This window comes from Drosophila simulans, chromosome 2L (genome assembly GCF_016746395.2).
Source record: "Drosophila simulans strain w501 chromosome 2L, Prin_Dsim_3.1, whole genome shotgun sequence".
Classification (NCBI taxonomy): Eukaryota; Metazoa; Arthropoda; class Insecta; order Diptera; family Drosophilidae; genus Drosophila; species Drosophila simulans.
The window spans coordinates 22,723,009-22,746,676 of record NC_052520.2 but is presented as its reverse complement, the minus strand read 5'-3'; the positions used below and the strand labels follow the sequence as shown (position 1 = coordinate 22,746,676).

Here is a 23,668-nt window from a genome sequence, read left to right as displayed (position 1 = left end):
AAATTTCTAAAAGTTCACTTTCCACTCTCGATCAATTAAGCCATCCCAACTAACTGAAAGTGTGACATTCGTATTATTTATGGAGAAGAATATCGCAAGCAAGGAAAATAACAAAAGAAAGCCGTCAATGCCTTACACTTAAAAAAATCCTGCTCATCGCGAAATATAAGCCCATTTGATTTTTTTTTAAAGATATAGTTTGCCATTCAATTTTAATTTTTAGAGATATCGAATCTTAACCAACCGCCAGCTGCATTACTTATAACAAACCTTGATGTTTCCAAGTTTATGAAATCTTCGATGTATTGCCAATTATTTTTGTGTGTCAATGTAGCGCCTTTTATTGGCAATGAAAACGGAACCTGTTGGTAATGTCGCTGATTATACGGGTAAACCAGATTCCTTCAAGGTGAATAAGCGACATATATTTTCCACGCCCATTTGACATTATATAATCCGTCGACCCCAAGAATTGATGAAAAATGTTTTGAACTTTTTGTATTAAATAATTTTTCTCCCCAATTTTGCTGAGCCAGAACATAAGCTATTCATTCGTTAGGCAATGTCCACCATTTCAACAATTTTTCCTTCTTCAGGGCAAAGCGAGTTAATGCTGTAGAACGCTTTGTCTTCCTTTTTTTTTTTGATCTCGTGAGGAAACGCGAATGTGGATTTGAGAGTAACATTAAAATATCGTTTGCAAATAATATTTAAATTATTTTTAAATAATATTAATATATACGCAAATCAAAAACAAAGGTAAAAGAAAAGCCTCTATTTTTAAATCCTGGAAATACTTTTTATTGCTATAATACAGTATATTGGTATGATATATTAATTAAAATACAAGTTGTGTTCTGCACACAGACGATTAGCCTTTGTGTTTTTTATGGGATTAAAATAACCGCAAAGAAATAACAGGTTCAGGGCGCTCTCTGAAAAGTAAAAATAAGATAGGATAAGGTACATATCATATAGGTACAGTATGAGTACATTTACAAATATGTTAGAAATAGCGATTAAACATTTTTGGGAATACCCTAATTATTTTAGATGTTATTAGTGTTACCGTTCGTAATTTATAGTTTTAACTGAAATATTTATTTAAACGCGTAATAACCACACGGAATGGGAATGTATAAATGCCATATACCGTATGTATGGTATGTATCGAGAAATCTTCCCTCAATTTATTAAACAAAACAAACAAATTCTGGCACTGATTGGCTTAACGGTTTACAGTGAAACAGACTCGTCCGAATCACACGTAAGTTAAGTTGACCGAAGTCGGTCAAGGTACAGTGAGTTGTGTGTACTCTAAACCTGCGAAATACATATGAATGTCTTACTGCCAACAGGACGCGGATATTAATCAGCCTACCGTGGCGTATTCTGCTCGCATTACTTGACGTTGGAAAGCATTGTAATCCAAAAGATCGCTGATAATGCGAAATAAATTTCAAGCCGCTCTTAGGGGCGTAACGCGACAATACATTATAAGACAGTCGTGGCCCCGTGGCAGAGAGATATTTAGGACGCAACTGATAATACACGCATCTTCTACTAGCCCATTCACCTGTAGGAACTACTCAAAGTTTAGCACACATCTGTCTATGGAGCGGGCGATGGAGCTGCTATGCAACCTTGATGACGAGGAACGCAGCAACCTGCGCTCCGCTCTTGGCAGGCTGGATGCCGACAAGGAAAAAAAATTATACGAGAGTGAGTACTTTTCGAAATACACTTTTTATTGACTTAATTGACTTAAAAGAAATAAACGGTGGGTTATTATTATGTCTGCTAACTATTTGCAAATCAAGAAACGTATCCAAATATGAACTTTAAAATTAATAAAGATATATAAGCGCTCAGTATATGTTAGAAGTTTGTTTATACAATATCCTTTTCATGGGTTATAGCTGTACAGACTGGACAATGTAAGATTTTGCTAGCTAAACGTGATAATTCGCAGTTAACGAAGAAACGGAATACTTAAAGTTATTAATACACTTTCGGTAAAATGATTTGGAGTTCGTCGTTTTTTTCGTTAAAAATGAAGTAAAAAGTTCAAATTGTTGGGCTAAAAGTCAGCTCAACTCAAAAGATATTTCCAAAGCAAACTTTGGTAAATTTTTTAAAATAAAAATTTTCGTTTTGTATAAACGCAACTAAAAACCTACGTCATCCTTCTTTCTGAGCCCCTTTGTCTATAGATTTCCTAAAAAATCCATTTTCTAATTTCATCTTTGCTATTAAACAAATGTCGTCGAAATACAACAAAATAAAATAACTAGTTATTTTTTGTTTATGGGAGTTTTTTCTAAAACAAGTCTAACGATTTTTTTAAAGACTTATCCTGTATGGCTTTTGAAAGATCTAGTAAATTTAAGATTTTCAATTTTATTTATCAAATATATCGATGTCTTAATTTAAAGGGCTGCAGCACTTTAAAATCTAAGCTGTCAAAAGAATTATACCATTCCTAGCACACGGAAAGACAAAACTAAAAACGTATCAAAATATAAATATATATATAAATATATATACAAATTTATATAATATATAATAGATAAATATATATAATATATGAAAATATATAAAGGATAAATATATATAATATATAAATAAATATAAAATATAAATATGTCGAAGTATGCTCGTCTTCCATTAGAGCGTAGCGCGTTTCGATGTTTTCGCAGGCGATAACTCAAGAATACTGATCTGCTCGTTTTTCTAACTGCCCCGCAATTACCTCGAACCATATATATAATATATAAAAATATATAATAGATAAATATATATAATATATGAAAATATATAATAGATAAATATATATAATATATAAATATATATAAAATATAAATATGTCGAAGTATGCTCGTCTTCCATTAGAGCGTAGCGCGTTCCGATGTTTTCGCAGGCGATAACTCAAGAATACTGATCTGCTCGTTTTTCTAACTGCCCCGCAATTACCTCGAACCACACTCGTCGACAACGTCGCGTCGCATTGTCGTGCAGCTGGAGAGGCGACGCATCGTTGACGCCCCGCCCCAATGGTATTGTATCGGCGAAGACGTAAAACATAAAATGATGAAATAATTCGAGTGTATGCGAAATAATTACACTTTAAGAAACCAGCAATCTTTATAGTTCGACACGGCCATCCTTGCTCTAACATTTACTCTATAATTTTCTATACTAGCACCGGTGGCAATCAAATGCAAGTTCATTATTTAGTCAGAACAGAATTTATGCAACTCTCACTGTCTAATTTAAGGCTATGACTAAGATAGACATACTTGGTAAAAGCGTCTACTTGAACAATTACGTACTCCTTCTATTCACTCTTGCCACTTTATTTCCCTGTTATATCGATGTGGATAGTGTGCCGAGGAATATTGACTTTTGCGATTGGATGCCATTCGGCCTGAATTTATCCTGAGTTTGACTTGGACATTTTGCATGTCAACAAATTTTCTAACATATTTTGACATATTGTCAAACCAATAAAAATCGTAAACTTTACCTAATTTCCACCCTAAATGCATTATCGACTCATGTACTTGATTTATAACAGAACACGTGAAGGAACGCGGCACCACTGGTACACAGCGTGTTCTGTCATTTCTCTGTATTTTTCGGTAAAGAACTTCTGCCCTTAGTGTTCATAGGCTTCTGCAATATCTTCAGCAAGAGAAAAATCATTTAATTTGCTCACGATTTTAGCTATGTCCGAGTCTCGACGCTGTTCAGCAATGAGCCAGTTGCTTGAAATTTCTCTTCTCTTCAATCAACTTTACAGCAGAAATAGACTTTGGTAAGACAGGATTTCTCGAAAAAAAGTCAACATGTGCCATTCAATTCCCTTCTTTATAATGAATTTCAAATGTAAATGATTGCAAATAAGCCCACCAACGTTGGGCTCTAGGGGTCAAATCTTGTTTATTTCTTGACGCCTTTAGTGAGTTACAGCCAGTAACGATAGTAAAGTTCCTGCCCAACAAATAATGCAGAAAATATTTAATGCAGTTTACAACAGCTAATGTTTCCAGCTCGTACGAGTGGTATCTTGACTTTGCAGGGGAAGTAGTTTTCTATAGTATTCTAATACCTGGGTCTTGTCATTCATTTTATGTAAGAAAATTGCACAATAGCCACTACAACCTGCATCCGTATGCAACTCAATTGGATATTTTGGGTCAAAAATAACAAGGAAATTATAGCATAAATATTAAACCAATGTTTTCAAGAAGGAACACTTTGTTGTAATGTTGAATGAAAACCCGGCCTCTGTCAGAACATTTAGATCAATTTGTAATCTTTCTAACGCCTCACATTGTGTTGACGCAGTTATCATGATGCCGTCCAAATAGACTATAACATTAGAATTTGCAAGATCCCATAGCGCTTTTAAGCCCGAATGTCATAGATAAAAACTCATACAGGCCATCGGGTGTCATAAACGCAGTATTCTCAATTGAATTCGCATTTAAAGGAATTTGGTAATAGCCACTAGCCATATCTAAACATTTAAAATTAATAAGCTCCTCGAAGTCTATTTATTTTATCCTGTATAAGTGGCAGCGGCTATTTATCAGCGACTGTGTTTAAATTTAACTCTCTATACACAATGTCTATCCGAACCATTTTCTTTTATTTACCAGCAATATGGGGCTTGCATAAGGTGAACAGCTGGCTCAAGTTTAAAGAACTGTTCATCCATCGCTTTGACACTATATAAACACCAGCCGCCATGTTTCTAAATATATTATATATAAATAATATATTATATAAAATTATATATATATATACATATACAAATTGGGTTCTTACGCTTAATTATATTTTTTATGCATTCACTATTAACTTCTTTTTGTCTTAATTATAAATTTTATTTTCATCATCAAAATATGTTTGTTGATCGGAATAGTCTAACTGATACCCATTATGGTCAGATTAACGAATTATTTTAATGTGTGAAATGAGTAATAATTCGTTATTAAGCCATCGTTTTAAAGCTAAACTGGAGAAAGCTCCGTCTCTGTCTGCCTTTAGTAATTTGGGTTTACCTAACTCATTAGAAATGCGCATTAATGAGTTCCGGCATTCTATCCAGTCCTTTGTTTTAATTTGCTAAAATTTAGCGAATTTAGAATAATTGCCAATGCAACTGATGTGATGTTTTCCCTCAGATGAATAAATATCTACCACAAATTTGTCTCGGCAATTTTCAGGATTAGGAGTGATTTTTAAAAAGAAAGAATCGATTTTCTTTAAATAATTTTGTCATTTTCTGTATATCTGGATGTAAAAGTCTTTCATGTGAAATTTGCCTCTGCGAGTTTAGAATAAACTAGCTGTAAGGAATTTAAATGTTCAGTAAGGGATGTGGACAAAATTATAATATCACCCAAATACAGCAAACAGTGTTTGTTAAACAAAGATCGAAGGATATTATTTATGTACCTTAGAAAGGTAGCGGGTGCATTCCTAAGCCCAAATTTAATTCATAATGGCTGCCTTTCTATTTGGGGAAATGCCTTTGCCAAATTATTAGTTGTAAAATATTTCTTAATTTACCAAGGAATTCGTCCATGTTTATCTATATCAATATAATCAATCACTAATCTGTACTTAATTTTCCAGAAGTTTTCGACTTCAATTTCGTGCGTTTTAGCAAGTGGGTACTGTCTTGAATAAATTGGGGAGTTGTATGTGATAGTATATGTTGTTTTATGTTATATAATGTTAGTATAAATCTCCCTTTATATTGAAGATTTTAAAATTTATTCAATAAACATTTCAACTTTAAAATTTCTTTCTGATTAAGGTGATCTAGTCGAAACAGTAGAAAATATATTTATACCCGTTACTCGTAGAGTAATAGGGTAAACTAGATTCGTCGAAAAATATGTAACAGACAGAGGAAGCGTGTGCATATAAAGTATATATATTCTTGATCAGGATCAATAGCAGATTCTGGCTATGTCCGTCTGTCTATCCGTATGAACGTCGAGGTCTGAGGAACTTTAAAAGCTAGAAGATTAAGATTTACCATCTAGACATATAGAAGCAGAGCAAGTTTGTTAATTTATCTATTTAAATTCTACAAATAGGTTAGAGGCCAATCTTCGACGTTCGGAAGTCACAAACGCACGTGTCTGTTGTTGTCCCACATTATTAGTTTGGTAGTGTGAAATCACGTAGTCACTGCGTGATTTGGCCTTACGCTGGAAAGTTCGCCTCTGCTTGTGTTCGAATATGTTAAGCGTGCGTTTGCCCGACGGTTCTCGCCTTAAGCTTTTCTGAAACTCCTTGACTCCGGTGCGTGTTGAATATCATTAATATTATAATATATATTTATATATATTATTAATTATAAATTATTATATTATAAATATAATTACATATATTTGTTTTTGTCTATATATTATATAGTATATATTATATTATATATTAGATATATACCCGTCTTTGATTATTTTCATAAGTTATAGAATAATAATCATTTGCAAATTTATTAGAACTGTTTTATTACAACTATTACTGCTAAGGTCAAATTGGTTCTATCTCTTTTTTTTGTATTTAGATTAATTTTGATTTCTCGGTAAGAGACCGATCACAATTGTGTTTGTCGCGTTTTCAGTTGAAGTTGTAAATAATGGTCTTGTCCTTTATCGGTGTATAGTCTGGGAAATTGTATGCCTCTTTAGGATTCGGCGTCAGAAATTCCGATGCCGTTGAAGCATGGTATTCAGATTACTAATTGATGGGGCATAGTAGTGGTGGTCTTTATGGTTTTTGATTGAGGAAAGGGAAAGGGAAATACAAATTTTTATTGCTCCATGTTGGGTAACAATTTCGCTAGAGTTCAGAAAAGTAGATTGGTAATGATGAAGGATGCCTCTAGCTTTTAAGCCGTCAATGTAAATAAAGTAAGGTTTTGGGAAAGTATTTTTTAGTGGAATCTGATAAAAAACCACTTCAGCGTTTTGTCTTTTTTTTCCAAGGGTGTTGTAGCATTATAACATTTAACATGCGCAACGAGGGTGTGTTGAATGTTTTGTTCAAAGAACTAATTTGAATTGGGTAGTAGTGTTAAGGCAAACATAATCCTGTTTGGGTAAAACGCAAAGTTTAGCGACGGCTCTATTGAAGATTCCAGTTGCAGTTTTGAGAACAGCAACTCGTGCGACGCCATCGGGTCCAGGGATCAGATTGATTTCTCGAGCTAGTGGGCATTTGAGGGGTGGCAGGTTTTCGTCTTTTACTAAAACGACATCATCATTTGAACGTATGTTTTCTGTGCTCGCCATTTGGAACGTTGCTGAAGAAGCGTTAGATATTCACGTCTCCACCGGCTCCAGAATATTTGCTGGTAGTAGGTGATTCGCTGCCAGCAATCCAATCGGTTGAGATCTAATTTTGATAGATTAGGCTCAGCAAACAAGGTGAGGGGGCCGTGCCTAAGAAGTGCGCTGGCGTTAGTACTTCAAGGTCGTGGGGGTGTTCTGAAAGAGTAACTAAAGGTCTTGAATTAATTATTGCCGCAATGTGGCAAATGAGCGTGCGCAGGTCATCAGCGGGCAAAACGGCAGGGCCAACAGCTCGGTAAAAATGATACTTTGCTGGAGGAGGGATGAATCGCCATTCAATGCTATCAGTCAAGCAGAATTCATGTACTGCAGTTTGATGTGATGTGTTCAGGAACAAACGGTTAGGATCCATCAGCTCATTGCGAGCGCCGACAAAATTGGTGGCGTTGTCTGACCATATGCGTCCAGGCTTTCTACGAGTCAGTATAAATCGACGAATGCATTAAGAAATGCAAAAGTGGAGAGATCCTGAACCAGCTCATGGTAAACAGCCTTTTTAGAAAAGCAGATAAAGATGCAGATATAGCACTTGAATGGGCCGCAAAAGTCCAGACCAGTGACCTTGAAGGAATGTGAAGCTGTTACGCGATCCTCATGAAGATCACCCATAATGCGACGAGCTGTCTGGCTTGGCTCGAAAACATATGATGCATTTGCTGACTGCACTTGCAGTGGTCTTGCGACCGCCAATGGGCCAGAACTGCAGTCGAATAGAAGCGAGTAGTGCGCGAGGTCAAGAATGCAGATGGCACGAGTGACTGGGTGCTGACGTGGCAATATGCTGTGCGTCATAGTCCAACGATGAGTGCTTCAGTCAATGATGGGTGCGAGGGATGCAATAGAGCTCGATGATTTTACTTGTCGTCTGTGGAGCAGGGCATTATAGTCCTCGGTAAGGTGTGCCACCTGAATGGAACGAATGATAGCCTTCATGCCTCCGGTGAGATGATTAACAGTCAGGCCGGGGTGCCTGGTACGATAACGAAACTTGAAGATGTATTCAAAAAGCTGCAATTTCGATGTCGGCAGAGGTCTTGAGAGTGATGAGGGTCTTCTTCCTGAGCTCAGGGAGATTCTTTGGGGTGAGACAAGATTCTGGCCAGAGCGATTTGTCTTCTTGAAGATAGTCAGGACCATGAGACCAAAGACTTGACTCGATCAGCTCACTAGGAAGTTCCCCTCTGGAAAGTATGTCCGCCGGATTGCCGCTGTAGGAACATAATGCCATTCTATGGCATTTAACACCTCCTGGACTAAAGAGATGCGATTAGAAATAAAAGTTTGAAGGCTAGAAGATTCAACTAGAATTCAGGACAGCAACACAGCAGAGTCTGACCAGCAATAAACAGGGCATGAAATTAAGCCAAGCTGCAGGACTTCCCGCATTAGTTCAGCCAGTAATACTGCCGCGTATAATTCCAATTTGGGAACCGTGCGGCCACACGAGATTTAGCGCAGAAAAGGTGGGCTACTCGTTGACTTTGAGACATGGAGACTATGTAGATGCATCCTCCATATGCATCAATGCTGGCAGCACTGAATCCATGGATTTCGACCACGCTATTGGGTACCAGTGCGAGACGAGGAAACTCCAATTTCTGGCTGAAACAGATATCAGCAGACAAATTTAGCCAAGCAGAATGAAGCGCTGAAGGTAAACTTTCGTCCCAGTCAAGTTTTTCTCTCCAGATTTGCTGCAGCAGGATTTTGGCCTTCGTTATGACAAGGCAGATAAAACCAAGAGGGTCGTAAAAGCGAGCAATTGCTTTCATGAGCGATGTGTAGAACAGCAGAATATCCGAACTTGAGTCCCAGGCGATACCAAGAGTTTGGGTAATGTCGCTGCCATCATCAAATTTAAGAAAGGAATTCTTTTCTGAATCAGGAATCTGCTTCAAAGTACCAGGATCATTTGAGCACCATTTTCAATTTAAAATGACCTTTATCCAGTAATCCTATGGTCTGTCGCATGATCTCCAAGACTTCTTTGGTTGAGTTACCTCCTGTGATGAGGTCATCGAACGACGTTTTTTTGTCTTCTGCTAGCTGCTGCATGTCTCTGACAGATAGAAATGAAGATAGAAATGTTCCGTAATTGACGTTATTAAGCTTAAATACTTGTACTTCTTCCTGGGGTGTGTCACGCCACAAAATGCATTGTAATTAGCTGTCCGATTCCTTAACCGTACACATCGGTTCATCTTACAGATGTCACCAGTTAAAGCAACAGGAAAGGTTCGAAACTGTAACAAAGTGTGAAACAGTTTGGGTTGCAAAGTGGGGCCTGCCATTAGTATTTCGTTTAAAGAGTATCCAGAAGAAGTTTTTGCAGAGCCATCAAAGACAAAACGCAGCTTAGTTGTTGTGCTGTCTTCCTTTAAAACGCAGTGATGCGGCAAATAAAATTTGCATAGTTTCTGGGAGTCAAATGGTACCAGAGACATATGACTTAAAGATAAGTACTCGTGAATAAAGGCTGAATACTTCTCTTTGAGCTGGCGATGGCGTCCAAGTTTGTTTTCCAGATTTAAAAAACGGCGATAGGCTTGTCGATAGGACTCTCCCAACACTTCCGGGCTGCGCTTTGCACGAAGTCTAACTGAATATTCTCCAGATGTAAGCCTGGAAAATGAAGACTTGAAGTGGGCCTCGCAGTCGAGTACTTCCTTTGTGCGCTTTGAGACAGCAATGGTTTCTGTCTCCCAAAATTTGCGCATCAGTTCCTCCAGACGGATGCCTCAGCAGGCATTTGAGGCGCACTTGATTGAACGGTCAATGATGAAGCCTTGTTGAGGTTGGAGCCACCACAAGTGACAATCCATCCAAAACGAGTTTTTTGGAGAATGGGAAGTCCATCGGCCAATTTAATTTGGCCTACACACAGCAAATCAAGAATTGGGGATCGACAAAGCGAAGATAAGCTGGTATTTTCCAGTCTCCAGAATTTACAGTTAGGCTGGTTGCCCGTGACAATAGGAGCTCCCAAAGCTGCGATATTGGCAACGAACTCTGAAGTTTGAGATTTGAGATTAATATTTACCATACATACATCTGATCTGAATCTGGCTTCACCAATTCCAGAAACTGTAGCTGCAGATTTGTACTTGGCAATTGCAAAGTGTGTGCCAGACGAGAGGTGATTATGTGTAGTTGCGAGACGAAGTCAAGCAAGGCGCGACAAGGAACCCAAGATCCTGATTTCTTTTGAATTTTGATGACGGCAGTGGCCAACAACGCGAAATCCGCTCAGAGATTTTCAGCCACTAAGAAAAAAGATTGACCAAGACATGATTCCTGCGCAACTACTTGCAATCCGTTGGAATAAGCATGAGAAGCAAGCTGAGGTTGAGCAGGCTGGAAGCTAGATGGCGAAGGCCTTGAGCCAAAACGTAGCAATTTGTTGTGCTGACTTCCACAAAGCGATCGGCATTACAATGTCGCAGGTGATGTCCTTTAAGGCAGTTTGGCATAAAGCCAACCTTTTTGCCTCCTGTAAGCGATCTTGAGGCGACAGTTTTCTGAATTGTGGGCAATCAAAAATTATGCGGTCTACAGCATGGCAGAAAGGGCAGCAAGCGACGGGTAGTGGCGACAAATGAATTTCTAGAGTTGTGGATCGCTTTCCTAGGTTTTACAACCTGTGGCATGATTTCAAGTGCCACATTGGTACGTTCTGGCATCTTGTCTCCAATTCTTAATAAATTCATTACATTTTGGAAGCCTTTCAGTGGGAGCAGCATCCTCCCATAATAGCTGGGTTTCACGGTCGATTTTTTAGAGAAGACAATAAATGAGAATAAACTCGGATATTTCCACAGGTGTGCCCATGTTGTTAAGTGCCCGTAATCGCAGAATAAATTGGTCGGACAGTTCACGCAACTTTACAGAAGATGAACTCTCTACCTTTGGTACGTTCATGATCGCCGAAATGTGAGACTCGAAAATAAGCCGCTTATTGTTGTAGCGCTTATCCAACAATTCTTGGGCAGCCGGGTAATTTGCATCAGTAACCTCTAAAGCACCAACGGCATCCAAAGCGGGACCTTTTAGGCAAGACTTGAGGTGTTGAAGCTTATCCATGTCAGCCAGTATTGGGTTTTTATCGATGACAGTGGAAAGCATCGACATAAAATCTGTGTATTCAGCTTCAGGTCAGGCACATTCGGTCGTCGAAATAGAGAACCAGGAGACCACTCAGTTCCTAGATTTTGACGCATAGTTGAAAAAGCAATCTCTCACACTTTGCGTCTACTGAGTTCCGTTTGTATCACATACCGCATTTCAGAGACAATGTCTTTGAACTGGTCACGCAATTCGCTTCCCATTTGACTGAGATCCAGTTACTCCAGGGAATCGTGAGCCAAGTTAAACGAAGCCTCTGTCTGGTTTTTTAAATCCAGCTTTAAATGCAGGCCACCATCATTCAGGCAAGTGACCGATTCGGTGGTCAATCCTGCAGCCATTTTTTTAGCGTCGACAAAAATGGAGTTTTCCTTGCGCTTTAAAAATATTATCCTGTCAGCTGGCAAACCGACTGTGTCGTTGTTTGACATTTTAATTTATTTTAATAATTCACGCACTGAATTTTTATCAGTCAGTGTAAAATGCACGCACAATGGTGAACAGTTTTACAAGCACTGTATTTGCATCGGCAACCAAACTGCACACACAATAGCAATGATGTGTGTGTGCTTATGCACAACGTCAATTCTTTTTGCACAGCCAAGACGACACGAATTTGACGTCGGGCAAAGAAGAAACTAAAACGGGCGAGAACAAGCGAAACGGGTACAACTGCCGCTATGCGAATAGGCTTGCGATAAACGAAAAGTAGCTAGGTCGAAAAGTACAGCCACTTATGTACACACACAATGCTCCGAAATTAATTAATCTGTTTTTGAGTTCACGATAAAGAAATGTTACAGATCACGTCGTGGTCACCAAATATTTAGGCAATGAGCTTTTTCATTAACTTTGAGAAATGGTGTGGCAATTTATAAACACGGTAAAGTTAATGTTTAAATTAATATTTCAGTTTTATTTCAATATATAAATAATATATTTATATTTTATAATAATATAAATAAATATAATATATAAATTATACAAAGAACGGCGGCAGTGCATGTACCGCACCGATTAAAGTGTATCACAGCAGTACCGGTGCGATCAACACTTAATTTGTAACTGGAACTTGCTATGCAGAAGGCAAATGAGCAAGTTTTACAGAATACAGATTAAAACAGCTGTGCTCGCTCTCTATGGAACATCGCATAATGGGGAATGCAAAATCTGTTGCTGCCCAGAGCAATGTATAAGAGCGATATATAGTCATGTATACCCTTACATACCCTCTTATTAGATTAAGTTATGTTAGAATACACATGGCGCTAAGCTTTTTGTCTGAGCTTAGCTTTATTTTTAGTGAGTAGATAAGAAGACCTCGATCTGTACACATCATTGAATAAACCCTCAATTTGTTAAGCGAAACCTTTCGTTTTGTTTTAACCCCTCTTTAATCGACAAAGAAGTCGATGGGTGCTTAACTGAGGAGTTCAACCTTCAACCTACAGACGACAACGAAGTCGTTTCTGGAGGCAACGATCTTTTGGACACAACGGTCTCTGCTCGGAAGGCCCTATCAACCTTCCACATAACTGGCGACGAGGATCAACACAGAAAAAATAAGGAAACCAGCCATACGTCAAGAAATTCAATCGGAACCACAGTAAGCTGTTCTTATGTAATTTAAGTCCGGAAATCTTCAATACGTTAACCAATGCACGTGGCCGAGTATAAAGAGGAACATAAAACATAACTGGAAAGCTTTGGAACACCTGCATGTACGGAGTGACGAAACCCAACCTGGAGAAGAAGAACTTAAGCTGATAAAATTTTTTTTTCTTCGACAAAGCTCTTTATGCTAGCTAAGATAAGAAACTAAAAGCTAACTATTAATACTTGCGAACCTCGAGAGAAAACAAAGAAATCTAAAATGAACGAAAATAGCTTAGCCGCATTTAACTCAACAATGAACTGCATCAAGTTAATACAAAATTTTGATGGTACTGATACAAATCAATTGCCAGATTTAATTACACAAATAGAAAATATCCTTCCTTCTTTTGATGTTTTCGACACGAATACAAAAAATATTTTGTTTGGCTTTATAAAAAATAAATTTGTGGGATTATGCAGGCCAGTGATTCATAGGCATGGAAATATGACAGAGTGGGAAAGTTTTAAACGTGTAATTCTGAAAAATTTCGGGGAAAAAGAAACAAGCGATGTCTTAATGGATATGTTAAAATTGTGTCGAGTGGAATCAACTATAGAAGAATATTATAACAAAATTAATGAAATTTCGAATAGGGTACACAACCGGATACTGATCCATGACGACAAAACATACACCACATTAGAAGTGAACCGAATTGCACTCCGCGTTTTTAGAGACAACTTGCCTGAACCTACAAAAACGTTAATATTCGCGAGAAACCCAAATTCCGTAGAGGATGCCTATAAAATCATTGAAGATGCTCGGCATCAAAGCTACACATTATACGGACCAATTCGAAGAAATAATAGGTACAATAAACCCAACTTCAGAACCAATTTCAGTAATGATAATAGAAATGTAAACGAACCAGTCGTTACAGAAAGAAGCCTTGATGAAGCCAATAGGTTTCAACAAAATAATGTTGAACAACAAGAAAATTCAAGAACTGAAGGTACGCCTAGGGTAAATAATAGAAGGCAGGGATATCAATATCAATCGAATAATAGCTCAACTTCTAATTCTGCTCGTGTCTCAACAAATAGTCGAAATGTGCAAAGCTCTGAGCAAAGCAGGCGTAGTTTCGAGCCAATGGATATTAATCAATCAAGTGTAAATTTTCAGATAGAGGATCAAGACGAATACCATATATAGAAGTTCAAGGTAAAAAGAGGCCATTATTATTTATTATTGACACTGGAGCAGAATTCAGTGTAATAAATGATAATTTGTGTCACCCGAAGTGGAAAACAGACATTGACATAGAAGTAAAAGCAATGGGAAACAAAATTAAAATAGGAAAATTATGCAGGTTTCCATGTTTTCAAGAATTTGAAGCTGAAGGTTATATTTGTGAATTTCTAGAGTATAATTTTCACAACTATTTCGATGGGCTAATTGGCTGTAACATACTTAATGACTTGCATGCAGTCATCGATTACTCAAACAAAAAGATTCAACTCAATAATGTTTATTTAGATCTTTTAGTTCAGGAAAACCACTTGGATCTTGGCATACATAACTTAATTCCAATGAACTTAATTTGTCCACAGGCCAGATCCTCAATAAATGAGCTTATACAAAAATTCGAACATATTTTTTACAAAGAAGGCCAAGACCTAAGTTTCACAAGTGAAATCAAACACAGGATTATTACAAAGAATGATCTTCCCATTTATTCGAAAACATACAAATACCCAGAAATTCACAAAGACGAAGTTAACCGGCAAATAGCAGAAATGTTAGATCAAGGAATTATAAGACACTCTAAAAGCCCATATAATAGTCCTTTGTGGGTTGTTCAGAAAAAAATGGACCAGTCCAATAAGCAAAAGTGGCGGCTCGTCGTAGACTACCGTAAACTTAATAAGGAAACCATTGAAGATCGATTCCCGATCCCAAATATAGACGAGATTTTCGACAAATTGGGCGACTGTAAAATTTTTTCAACTTTAGACCTTGCAAAAGGTTTCTATCAGATAGAAATGGACAACAAAGATGTTCACAAAACAGCCTTTTCAACAACCAGTGGCCATTACGAGTTCCTTCGTATGCCTTTCGGACTACGGAACGCACCTTCAACATTTCAAAGGCTAATGAATAATATCCTTAGCCCCTATACCGGACAATTTTGCATTGTTTACATGGATGACATCCTTATATTTTCTAAGAATATAGGGGAACACGTCAATCATTTAAGCTGTATCTTCAGCTGTCTATCTAAGGCAAATTTAAAACTCCAATCAGACAAATGCGAGTTTGCCAGAGAGGAGATTGAATTTCTCGGACATACCATTAATTCAGAAGGTCTAAAGCCAAGTCAGAAGAAAATTGACGCAATTTGTAAGATAAATTTACCGACAAACCAGAAACAAATTAAAAGTTTTCTAGGCATCACAGGTTATTTGAGGCGCTACATAAAAGACTACTCCAAAATTGCCCAGCCCTTAATAAAATACTTAAAGAAAAATTCTAAAATAAACACACATGATCAAGAATACGTAGAAGCTTTTCAAAAACTAAAAATCCTAATAACAAGCGATCCGATAGTCGTTTACCCAGATTTTAACAAACAATTCACGATAGTTACAGACGCAAGTAACTATGCATTAGGCGCCGTGCTCATGCAAGATAATAAAGTAATTTCTTATGCTAGTCGTTCTCTTAAAAATCATGAACTTAATTACAGTACAATAGAAAAAGAGCTTCTTGCAATCTATTGGTCAACAAAATTCTTTAAATATTATATTTATGGAAGAAAGTTTATAATTAAAACCGACCATAGACCCCTAGTTTGGCTTAATAATCTAAAGGAACCCAACCTAAAGTTACAACGTTGGAAAGTGCAATTAAACGAGTTTGATTTTGACATAACATTTATAAAAGGTAAAGAAAACGCTTTAGCAGACGGACTTAGCAGAATTGTCAAAGCATCAACAGAAGAGTATGATAAAAATGCCCAAACAAATATAGAAATTAATAACTTAGATATATTTATGCTAGAGAACACTAACACATTACCGGAAGTTACGCCTAAGACAAAAATTATAAATGAAGATTTCTCGAAAGATCTAATTCATATATTTGCCAACGATATTGACGATTTGGAAACTATTCACAGTGCGGACTCAGACGATCTTAATTTTATTAGTATTACAACTAATTGTCTAAACGTTTTTAAAATCCAAATACAAATAATAGAAGCGGAAAGCGATTTAAGTACCTTCAAAATTTTGCATAACAAGAAAATACGACATATCTTTAAATCAAGCGGAAATCAGGAAAATATGCTTAAGTTCATGCAAGAGAAACTGCCAGAAAAAGGCTTAGTTGTAATATTTTGTGAAAATTTAAGTTTATTTGTAAAATTTCAAGAAATTTATAGGCAGTATTTTTCAAGTAATAAAAATTTAAGAATTCTAAAGTCAGGTACATTGTTAGAAGACATAAATGATAAAGAAAAACTCCTGAAGATTATCGAAAACGAACACATAAAGAATAATCACAGAGGCATTAACGAAATTTTTATATCTATAAGAGAAAAATACTATTATCCAAAAATGCAAAAGTTTATTCAAAATTATATTAACAATTGTAAAATTTGTAATTTAGCCAAATATGATAGACAACCTATAAAATATAATTTTAATATTACAGAAACGCCAGATAAAATAAACGATATAATTCACATAGACATCTGGTATCCTAAAAGAAACATTATGTACGTTACATCAATTGACAAAATGTCTAAATATGCCACTGCTCAACATATTAAAGACAGATCTTGGATTTCTTTGCTTAACGCAATCAAATTAAGAATTCAATACTTAGGAAAGCCGAAAAAGATTGTAACTGATAACGAATTCGATATTGTCGTAATTAAGCAATTTCTCCTCGAAAATAACATAGATATACACTTTACAACTCCTTATAAGAAAACTGGAAACTCTGATGTGGAAAGATTGCACTTAACCCTAAATGAACATATGCGATTGTATAATGCTGATCCAAACAATTTTGACACTATTCAAGAAAATGTTTATAAAGCAATTGTTTGCTATAATAACACAATTCATTCAACCACAAATATTAGACCGATAGATTTATTTAATAATATACTTTGTCACGAAGACATCTCTAAACTATCCGAAAAGCTAGTAAGAAACAAACAAACTTTAAATGCAAAACAGGATAACATAAACGAGTCAAACTTCTCAAATATATTTGTAAAAAATAATCAAGTAGGAAAATCAAATCCAAAATATAAAGAAATAAGTAATTACACTCAATACGGTAACTACTTGATTAATAATAAAGACAATAAACGAAAAATCTATAAGGATCAGGTGAAACGGAAATATAAATATCAAAATGAAGATTGTGAAACCTAACATTTCTGTACTCCTATTATTTACATATGTATTACTTAATGAAATAATTTCAACCACATACTTGAAACTTACGCTGGGGGAGTCATGTATACCCTTACATACCCTCTTATTAGATTAAGTTATGTTAGAATACACATGGCGCTAAGCTTTTTGTCTGAGCTTAGCTTTATTTTTAGTGAGTAGATAAGAAGACCTCGATCTGTACACATCATTGAATAAACCCTCAATTTGTTAAGCGAAACCTTTCGTTTTGTTTTAACCCCTCTTTAATCGACAAAGAAGTCGATGGGTGCTTAACTGAGGAGTTCAACCTTCAACCTACAGACGACAACGAAGTCGTTTCTGGAGGCAACGATCTTTTGGACACAACGGTCTCTGCTCGGAAGGCCCTATCAACCTTCCACATAACTATATAAAATAATTCGAATTTATGATGAGCTGCAGCTGGCTGCGGGCTGCATAACCAAACAAGTAGAAATGGAATATAGCTTGCACTGGCAATGGTGGTAATTGCACTGTGTTCCCTTTTTGTGTTAACTGTTTAAAGATTGGCGTGTTTTTGGCTTAAATTATGTGTTTCGATAATTTATTAGTTAATATTTGCTTCTATTAATAGGTTTTGGGAGGGAATTGTGCGTAATGTTCCTAAAACCCTTCCATATCCTGATTTTTATTTATCCTGATTTATGTATTTATCTACATGGTAGGGATGGTGATGTTGATATGGTATTTAAGTAACAGTTCCTATAGTGAGTTGGAAAATATATTTTTCTTTTTCTAATGCTGGAAAGCAATTATAGGATATTTGACATATTTTGTTTTTTACGAAACGTAGCAAAACAATTTTGTTATTTTTAAATTCCTAGAAAAAGCTAACTATAGTTAGCCGGCGTGCCCAAATTGGCAGAATTAATAGAAAATAAGGACACAAAGGGGCTCCAAGATTTCCCCGTATGCCTTAATAAATAAAGTCATAAAGTAAAGTAAATAAGTAATTAAAAAAAAAAAAAACATTTTAGTTCATGTCACCAGAAGAAGTAGGGTCACTTGTAATTTTAGATTGGTTGGATTTTCAATTCTGTGTGTATGTTTTGTGTGAAACAGGGTCTTTTAATGTTTGAGCACATTTTGCATTGATTTGACTCAGGATAAATATGTGTTACAATTCTAGCAATTTTGTTATGTTATTTTTCTTTTTTTTTTTTGTAAAGCTGTGAATTCGCTTGAATGTGAAATTTGGAGCCATTGGATTGGGAATGATATAGATAAAGTTTGAAAAGTCATCGATACCGTTTACATCTTGAAATAATTGTGGTGTCAAAAGACACATCATTTGTGCGTTGTGTAGTCCGCTGGCGATGTCGTTAAAAACATACATACAAACGGCAAAGGTTAACCAAAGACACTAGAATAACAAGATGCGTATCGCCATACGATTTTTTGGCACACGATTTTTTCGGCGTGGCTCTAGAGGTGGCTCCAGGCTCTCTCGAGTTTTTGCGCGAGACAGGAAGAGCGGAGAGCGCTACAGCAAACAGCTCTTTTCTGCGCATACAGTGATAGCAGACAACTGTATGTGTGCACACGTATGCTCATGCATTGTAAATTTGACAAAATATGCCCTTCACCTTAGAAGTTCTTAGACTTTAAATCTATATTATTTTTTATCAATTCATCATTTAAACCACCACAATGGAAAAAATTGGCACCGTGTGCCACCATGTTCACAAAATAAATTTCAAAAATGGCATTATATTAGAATATTTGTTATTAGAGTGTTCTCTTGAGTGCTTGTGTCCCCATTTCGTGCCTTAAGATATGACTTTTGCAATAAACAGTTTTCATATTTTTATTTATTTTATTAATTTTTATTACTCAATAGTCTCGGTCTTCGGGAAACTAAAGCACCATCTGATCTTTTCTTTAATATTTGTAAAATACACATTCAAGCTTTTAAAATATTTTTAAAAAATAATAAAAAACAAATGTGTATAAAAACGTTTATTTTTGGGCAATGCATTAAGTGCACAAATGAAAGTAGTACCTTCTCATTATGGTTTTAAGTAAATATTAATATTGCACATAATTAACATATATATAAATATGTAAACGGTAGCTAATTCGAGCGGCGATTTTAACAAACGAAAAAACTTTAAAATTATACTAGTCATATCATATTGCTACCATTGGCCAAAACTCCAAATATGTAAATTCGTTTCTTCGATCAGAATTGATTTTGGCCCGAAAATCGTCTTCTAGCACAAGTACACACGTTCTCATCTATTGTTTTTACTCACATAAGCTAGCAAATTCTAATTTTAGATTTCTTACGCTCTCAGCGTAAGCGAGCGGACAGAGAGCAATTTTGGCCGTCACCAAAAAAGTGCCTGCAAAACCAATGTATGGCCGTTACGCATCTTGTTATTCTAGTGTCTTTGGGTTAACCTGTACACTTATTCAATTTTTTTATGTTTTTTGACAAACATTCTATATTTATTTTTTCATATTCCTCTCGACTCCCAACAACGATTTCTTAATAACACATATTTGACACTGGAACAAAAAACACTTCACCGTCCCGGCTCACACTTCAATCTACATTGGTTTTAAGGTCAACTGGCTTTCGGTAGTTGGCGCACTCGCTTCGGACGACTTTCTAATAAGACGGAATTGGGCCAAGTTATTGCGGGAACTTTTTGCGCAGTGCCCGATGATTGGCTGCGAAAAAAATTGGGTAAATAACGATAACAGCCACTAACAAAAGCTGTGCCAGTAAAAATATTACAGCATCCGGACCATCATCGATCTCTTGTCGCAATGAAGGTATCATACTTTCATTTTTATTTTGCTTCCAGTTGAGACGGCAGCATCGCCCACTGCAGGTCAATTGTACAGCAGTAAGTATATATCAAAACTTGTTGGCTTATAACTAATAAGTTATTATATTTTCAGTTTTCTTTGTAAATGCAGTGCCGTTTGTTGCTTTCGGATTCCTTGACAATTTCATAATGATCATGGCGGTAAGTATATAAAGCTAACAATATAAACGTTTATAACGATTCCAATTTTTAGGGTGAATACATTGAATATTATTTGGGCCACTTTATTACGCTGTCTACGATGGCAGCCGCAGGACTAGGAAACACCATAAGCGACATTCTGGGCATCACTATGGCCACCTACGTTGAGAACGGGTGCCAGATATTAGGTCTAAAGCAGCCCAATTTGACTCCAGCGCAATTTGAATTAAAGTCCAGCAAGCGGTCGTCAAGTTACGTATGTTGCTCAAAGAACGGATAAAACGGATTATTTTTTTCATAGCAATATCTATTATTTTAGGGACGGATTGTCGGGATCACTGTAGGCTGTTTGCTTGGAATGTGCCCTTTATGGTTTATGGATGAAAAGGCAGATAAGGTGAATGTAAAAGATGAAGTCCCCAAAAATTAGAAAGTGTTTTCCAGCTTGTCAATACATCGCAAATAATTTAACAACATTTTCTTTCATGTTTTAAAAGGATAAAGTGTTTGTATTATTAATGAATTTTTCGTTTAACAATTTGAATATGTATCAAATGTTTGTTAAGCAACTTAAAAAACGTACCAAAAGTATCTGAGGTAAACATATGCTCACCGGCGGTAATTTTCTTCACAAATTTTTAATATTTTTTTATCATATAATAAATTTATAACTGATCACTCAAATTACCTGAGCATCAAAATTCATGTGCAATACTGTCTTGAGATTTAACTCTATACAGTGCTGTTTAACTTCACTGAATAGATTTGGAAAATATTTTTCTCGTGTGCCGTCATAGTCATGTAGTTCATTAAACTGATTGATTCAAATGCATCTCAGAAAGTTTTGGGACTGCCATGTTATAAGTTTTGGTATGTTTTTTATTTATTTATTTATTATTTTATTTTGTTTTATTGAAGTTCACAGAAATTAAAATTGTTCATTTAATTTTAGTTATAGAAATCTACTTGCACATAGATTCTTTTGCTTTTTTTATTCAGTTTTTATTAGAAATCACGGATTTTAAATCACTGATCAAAATTGCTAGTTGTATAGCATATAATTGATCAGTATCGTACAAAAAGGTTTCTTGTCGATCCTAATTTTCACAAGTAAAAAAAAATATAATTTTATTTAACTGAATAATTACAAATCTTTATTTTGAAGAACACCGACCATTCAATTTTAGGTCTCAAACTGAACTCAACTTATTGATCTAGATTGATTGACGTTTAAGCCTCGGTCTCGAGCTTTTTAAATTGGACTTTAGAGTTCTAATGAGATTTTGGAGTTAGTTCTCTTGTATTCAAGTGCATTCGCTCTTGGATAAAAGCGCTCTTAGATTTTTACGATTTTATTTATTGAAATTCAAACTTCTGCTTTCGAGCTAGTGAGTCTGGGCTTTGAAACGTGGAAACATGCTGATTTGACAAATTGATGCAACGGATGTTTGGTTTTCTGGTGGGGGATTTGTTTGGGGTTTTAGATTTCATCATCTGGGCAATTTTGGGTTTATTCCATTTAGCCTTGCTTTGAGTTTTTCCATTATGTGACAGTTGTTTTTATCTAGTAAGTAGGCGTGTGTAGGCATGTTCTTAAGTCTAAGGGATTTAGGGATATGTCCCTATATAGCTAATCGGGTCGTAAGTATGTATAACGTAGAATAAACTCACCTATTAGAGATTATTATAGAACAAGTATAAAAAATACAAACATAGTAAGTCAAGCGACAGTTTTCATTAAGAATGAAATAAAAATTTGGAAAATGAAACGTGTTATTAAATTTATCATATTACTTAAAACCCTGTTTAATAATGGCTATAATCTTGAAAAAATTCCACATTTTCATGCAGTAAGTAATTAACATTAAGTCTTTTAACAAAATGCTCATGTAAAAAACCCCCATTTTGATATGCCTACGTAGATTATAAATATTACCTTTTTATTAAGAAAATTGCGCTCTCAGAATCGACATACACAACAAGATTAAAACAAAAATTGATATTTATTTAATAGGTATATTATTGTAATGCAGCAGTATTTTGACCAGTGCTACCTGTGGAAACTAGACTATTCGGAAATACTTGTTTTACAACACAATGCTCTAAAGCTTCCTTAAAATGAAAATCATGTCCAACGCATATCAATTTGACAATCTGAACGCGCTTACCCCGTGGGCAATTTAAAACGTAAAAAAACGTGTTTTGCAGCACATATGTATGAAACCACTAAGAACATTCCACTTTTTTTGTGAAACATTGTACACAATTCAAACAAAATATAGTATGCTACTCAGCTAGTGCAAATGCGAACGCGAAATTTAATAATTTTTCAGGGATATTGATAGATATTGGGGAATAAAATGAGAAAAAATTTAAAAACATTTTTCAAAATTGCGGGCGGGGGTGTTTTGGGCGGCATGTGGGCGTAAGAGTGGGCGTGACAATTGATCCTGATCAAGAATATTTATACTTTATATAGTCGGTAACGTTTCGTTGTACTTGTTACATACTTTTTAGCGCATCTAGTATACTTTTACTCTACGTGTAACGAGTATATCAAAAAAAAAAATATATATATCAGCAAGATTCTGTTTTGCAGATTTCGTGGCCTATAGCAAACAGCTGAAGACTCACAGGCTTTGTAGGAACAGGGTAGGTAATAGGAATAGGGTAGTTGGAGTTGCGAAGTGGAATAAAATCGTTGTTTTCACTTCAACTTTTTATTTGTAATTTGCACTTTGCTCCCTTGGAGCGGAGTTTATAATACATCTGCATCTAATAAGGTTTTTTATGAGCTGTTTTCGCAGAATTAAAAGACGTTTTTAATTGTAGCGCTTTTAAACGATTACGGTTTATTTATTTTAGCGTATTTGGGCATCGATTCCCTCATGCATAGTTTACGAAAACGAGTTAAAATGAGCGACTTAATAGTAGAGCGAAAGCAGAACGCTATGCAAGGGGTGTAGGTGCGTGAGTACTAAGGAGAGAGTGAGGGGGAGCTTAGATGCTCACGCAGCTTCTCTGCCTAGGTAACGATGATATTGCTGTACAGCTGAGGTGCCACATAAGTTGGCAGGTGTACAACTGACAAATTTAGAAATTGGT

General features: G+C 35.9%; 1 protein-coding gene across 7 annotated transcripts; it reads left to right on the top strand.

Moving 5' to 3' along the window:
- Nucleotides 1-1,058: 1,058 nt before the first annotated feature.
- LOC27208639 (retrovirus-related Pol polyprotein from transposon 297) lies at nucleotides 1,059-22,332 on the top strand. Of its 7 annotated transcripts, XM_044922644.1 has the most exons (8): nucleotides 1,059-1,163; nucleotides 1,243-1,267; nucleotides 1,359-1,722; nucleotides 20,155-20,277; nucleotides 20,399-20,440; nucleotides 20,496-20,563; nucleotides 20,616-20,819; nucleotides 20,883-22,332. In XM_044922644.1, the coding sequence occupies exons 3-8, from the start codon at nucleotides 1,446-1,448 to the stop codon at nucleotides 20,991-20,993; spliced, it is 825 nt and encodes a 274-aa protein (XP_044778579.1). In that variant the 5' UTR covers nucleotides 1,059-1,163; nucleotides 1,243-1,267; nucleotides 1,359-1,445; the 3' UTR covers nucleotides 20,994-22,332. The 7 variants fall into 7 exon arrangements, with proteins under 7 accessions (XP_044778579.1, XP_044778583.1, XP_016025883.1 ...); XM_016184196.3 differs by having other exon boundaries at nucleotides 1,103-1,267; XM_044922646.1 differs by having other exon boundaries at nucleotides 1,103-1,301.
- Nucleotides 22,333-23,668: the final 1,336 nt, after the last annotated feature.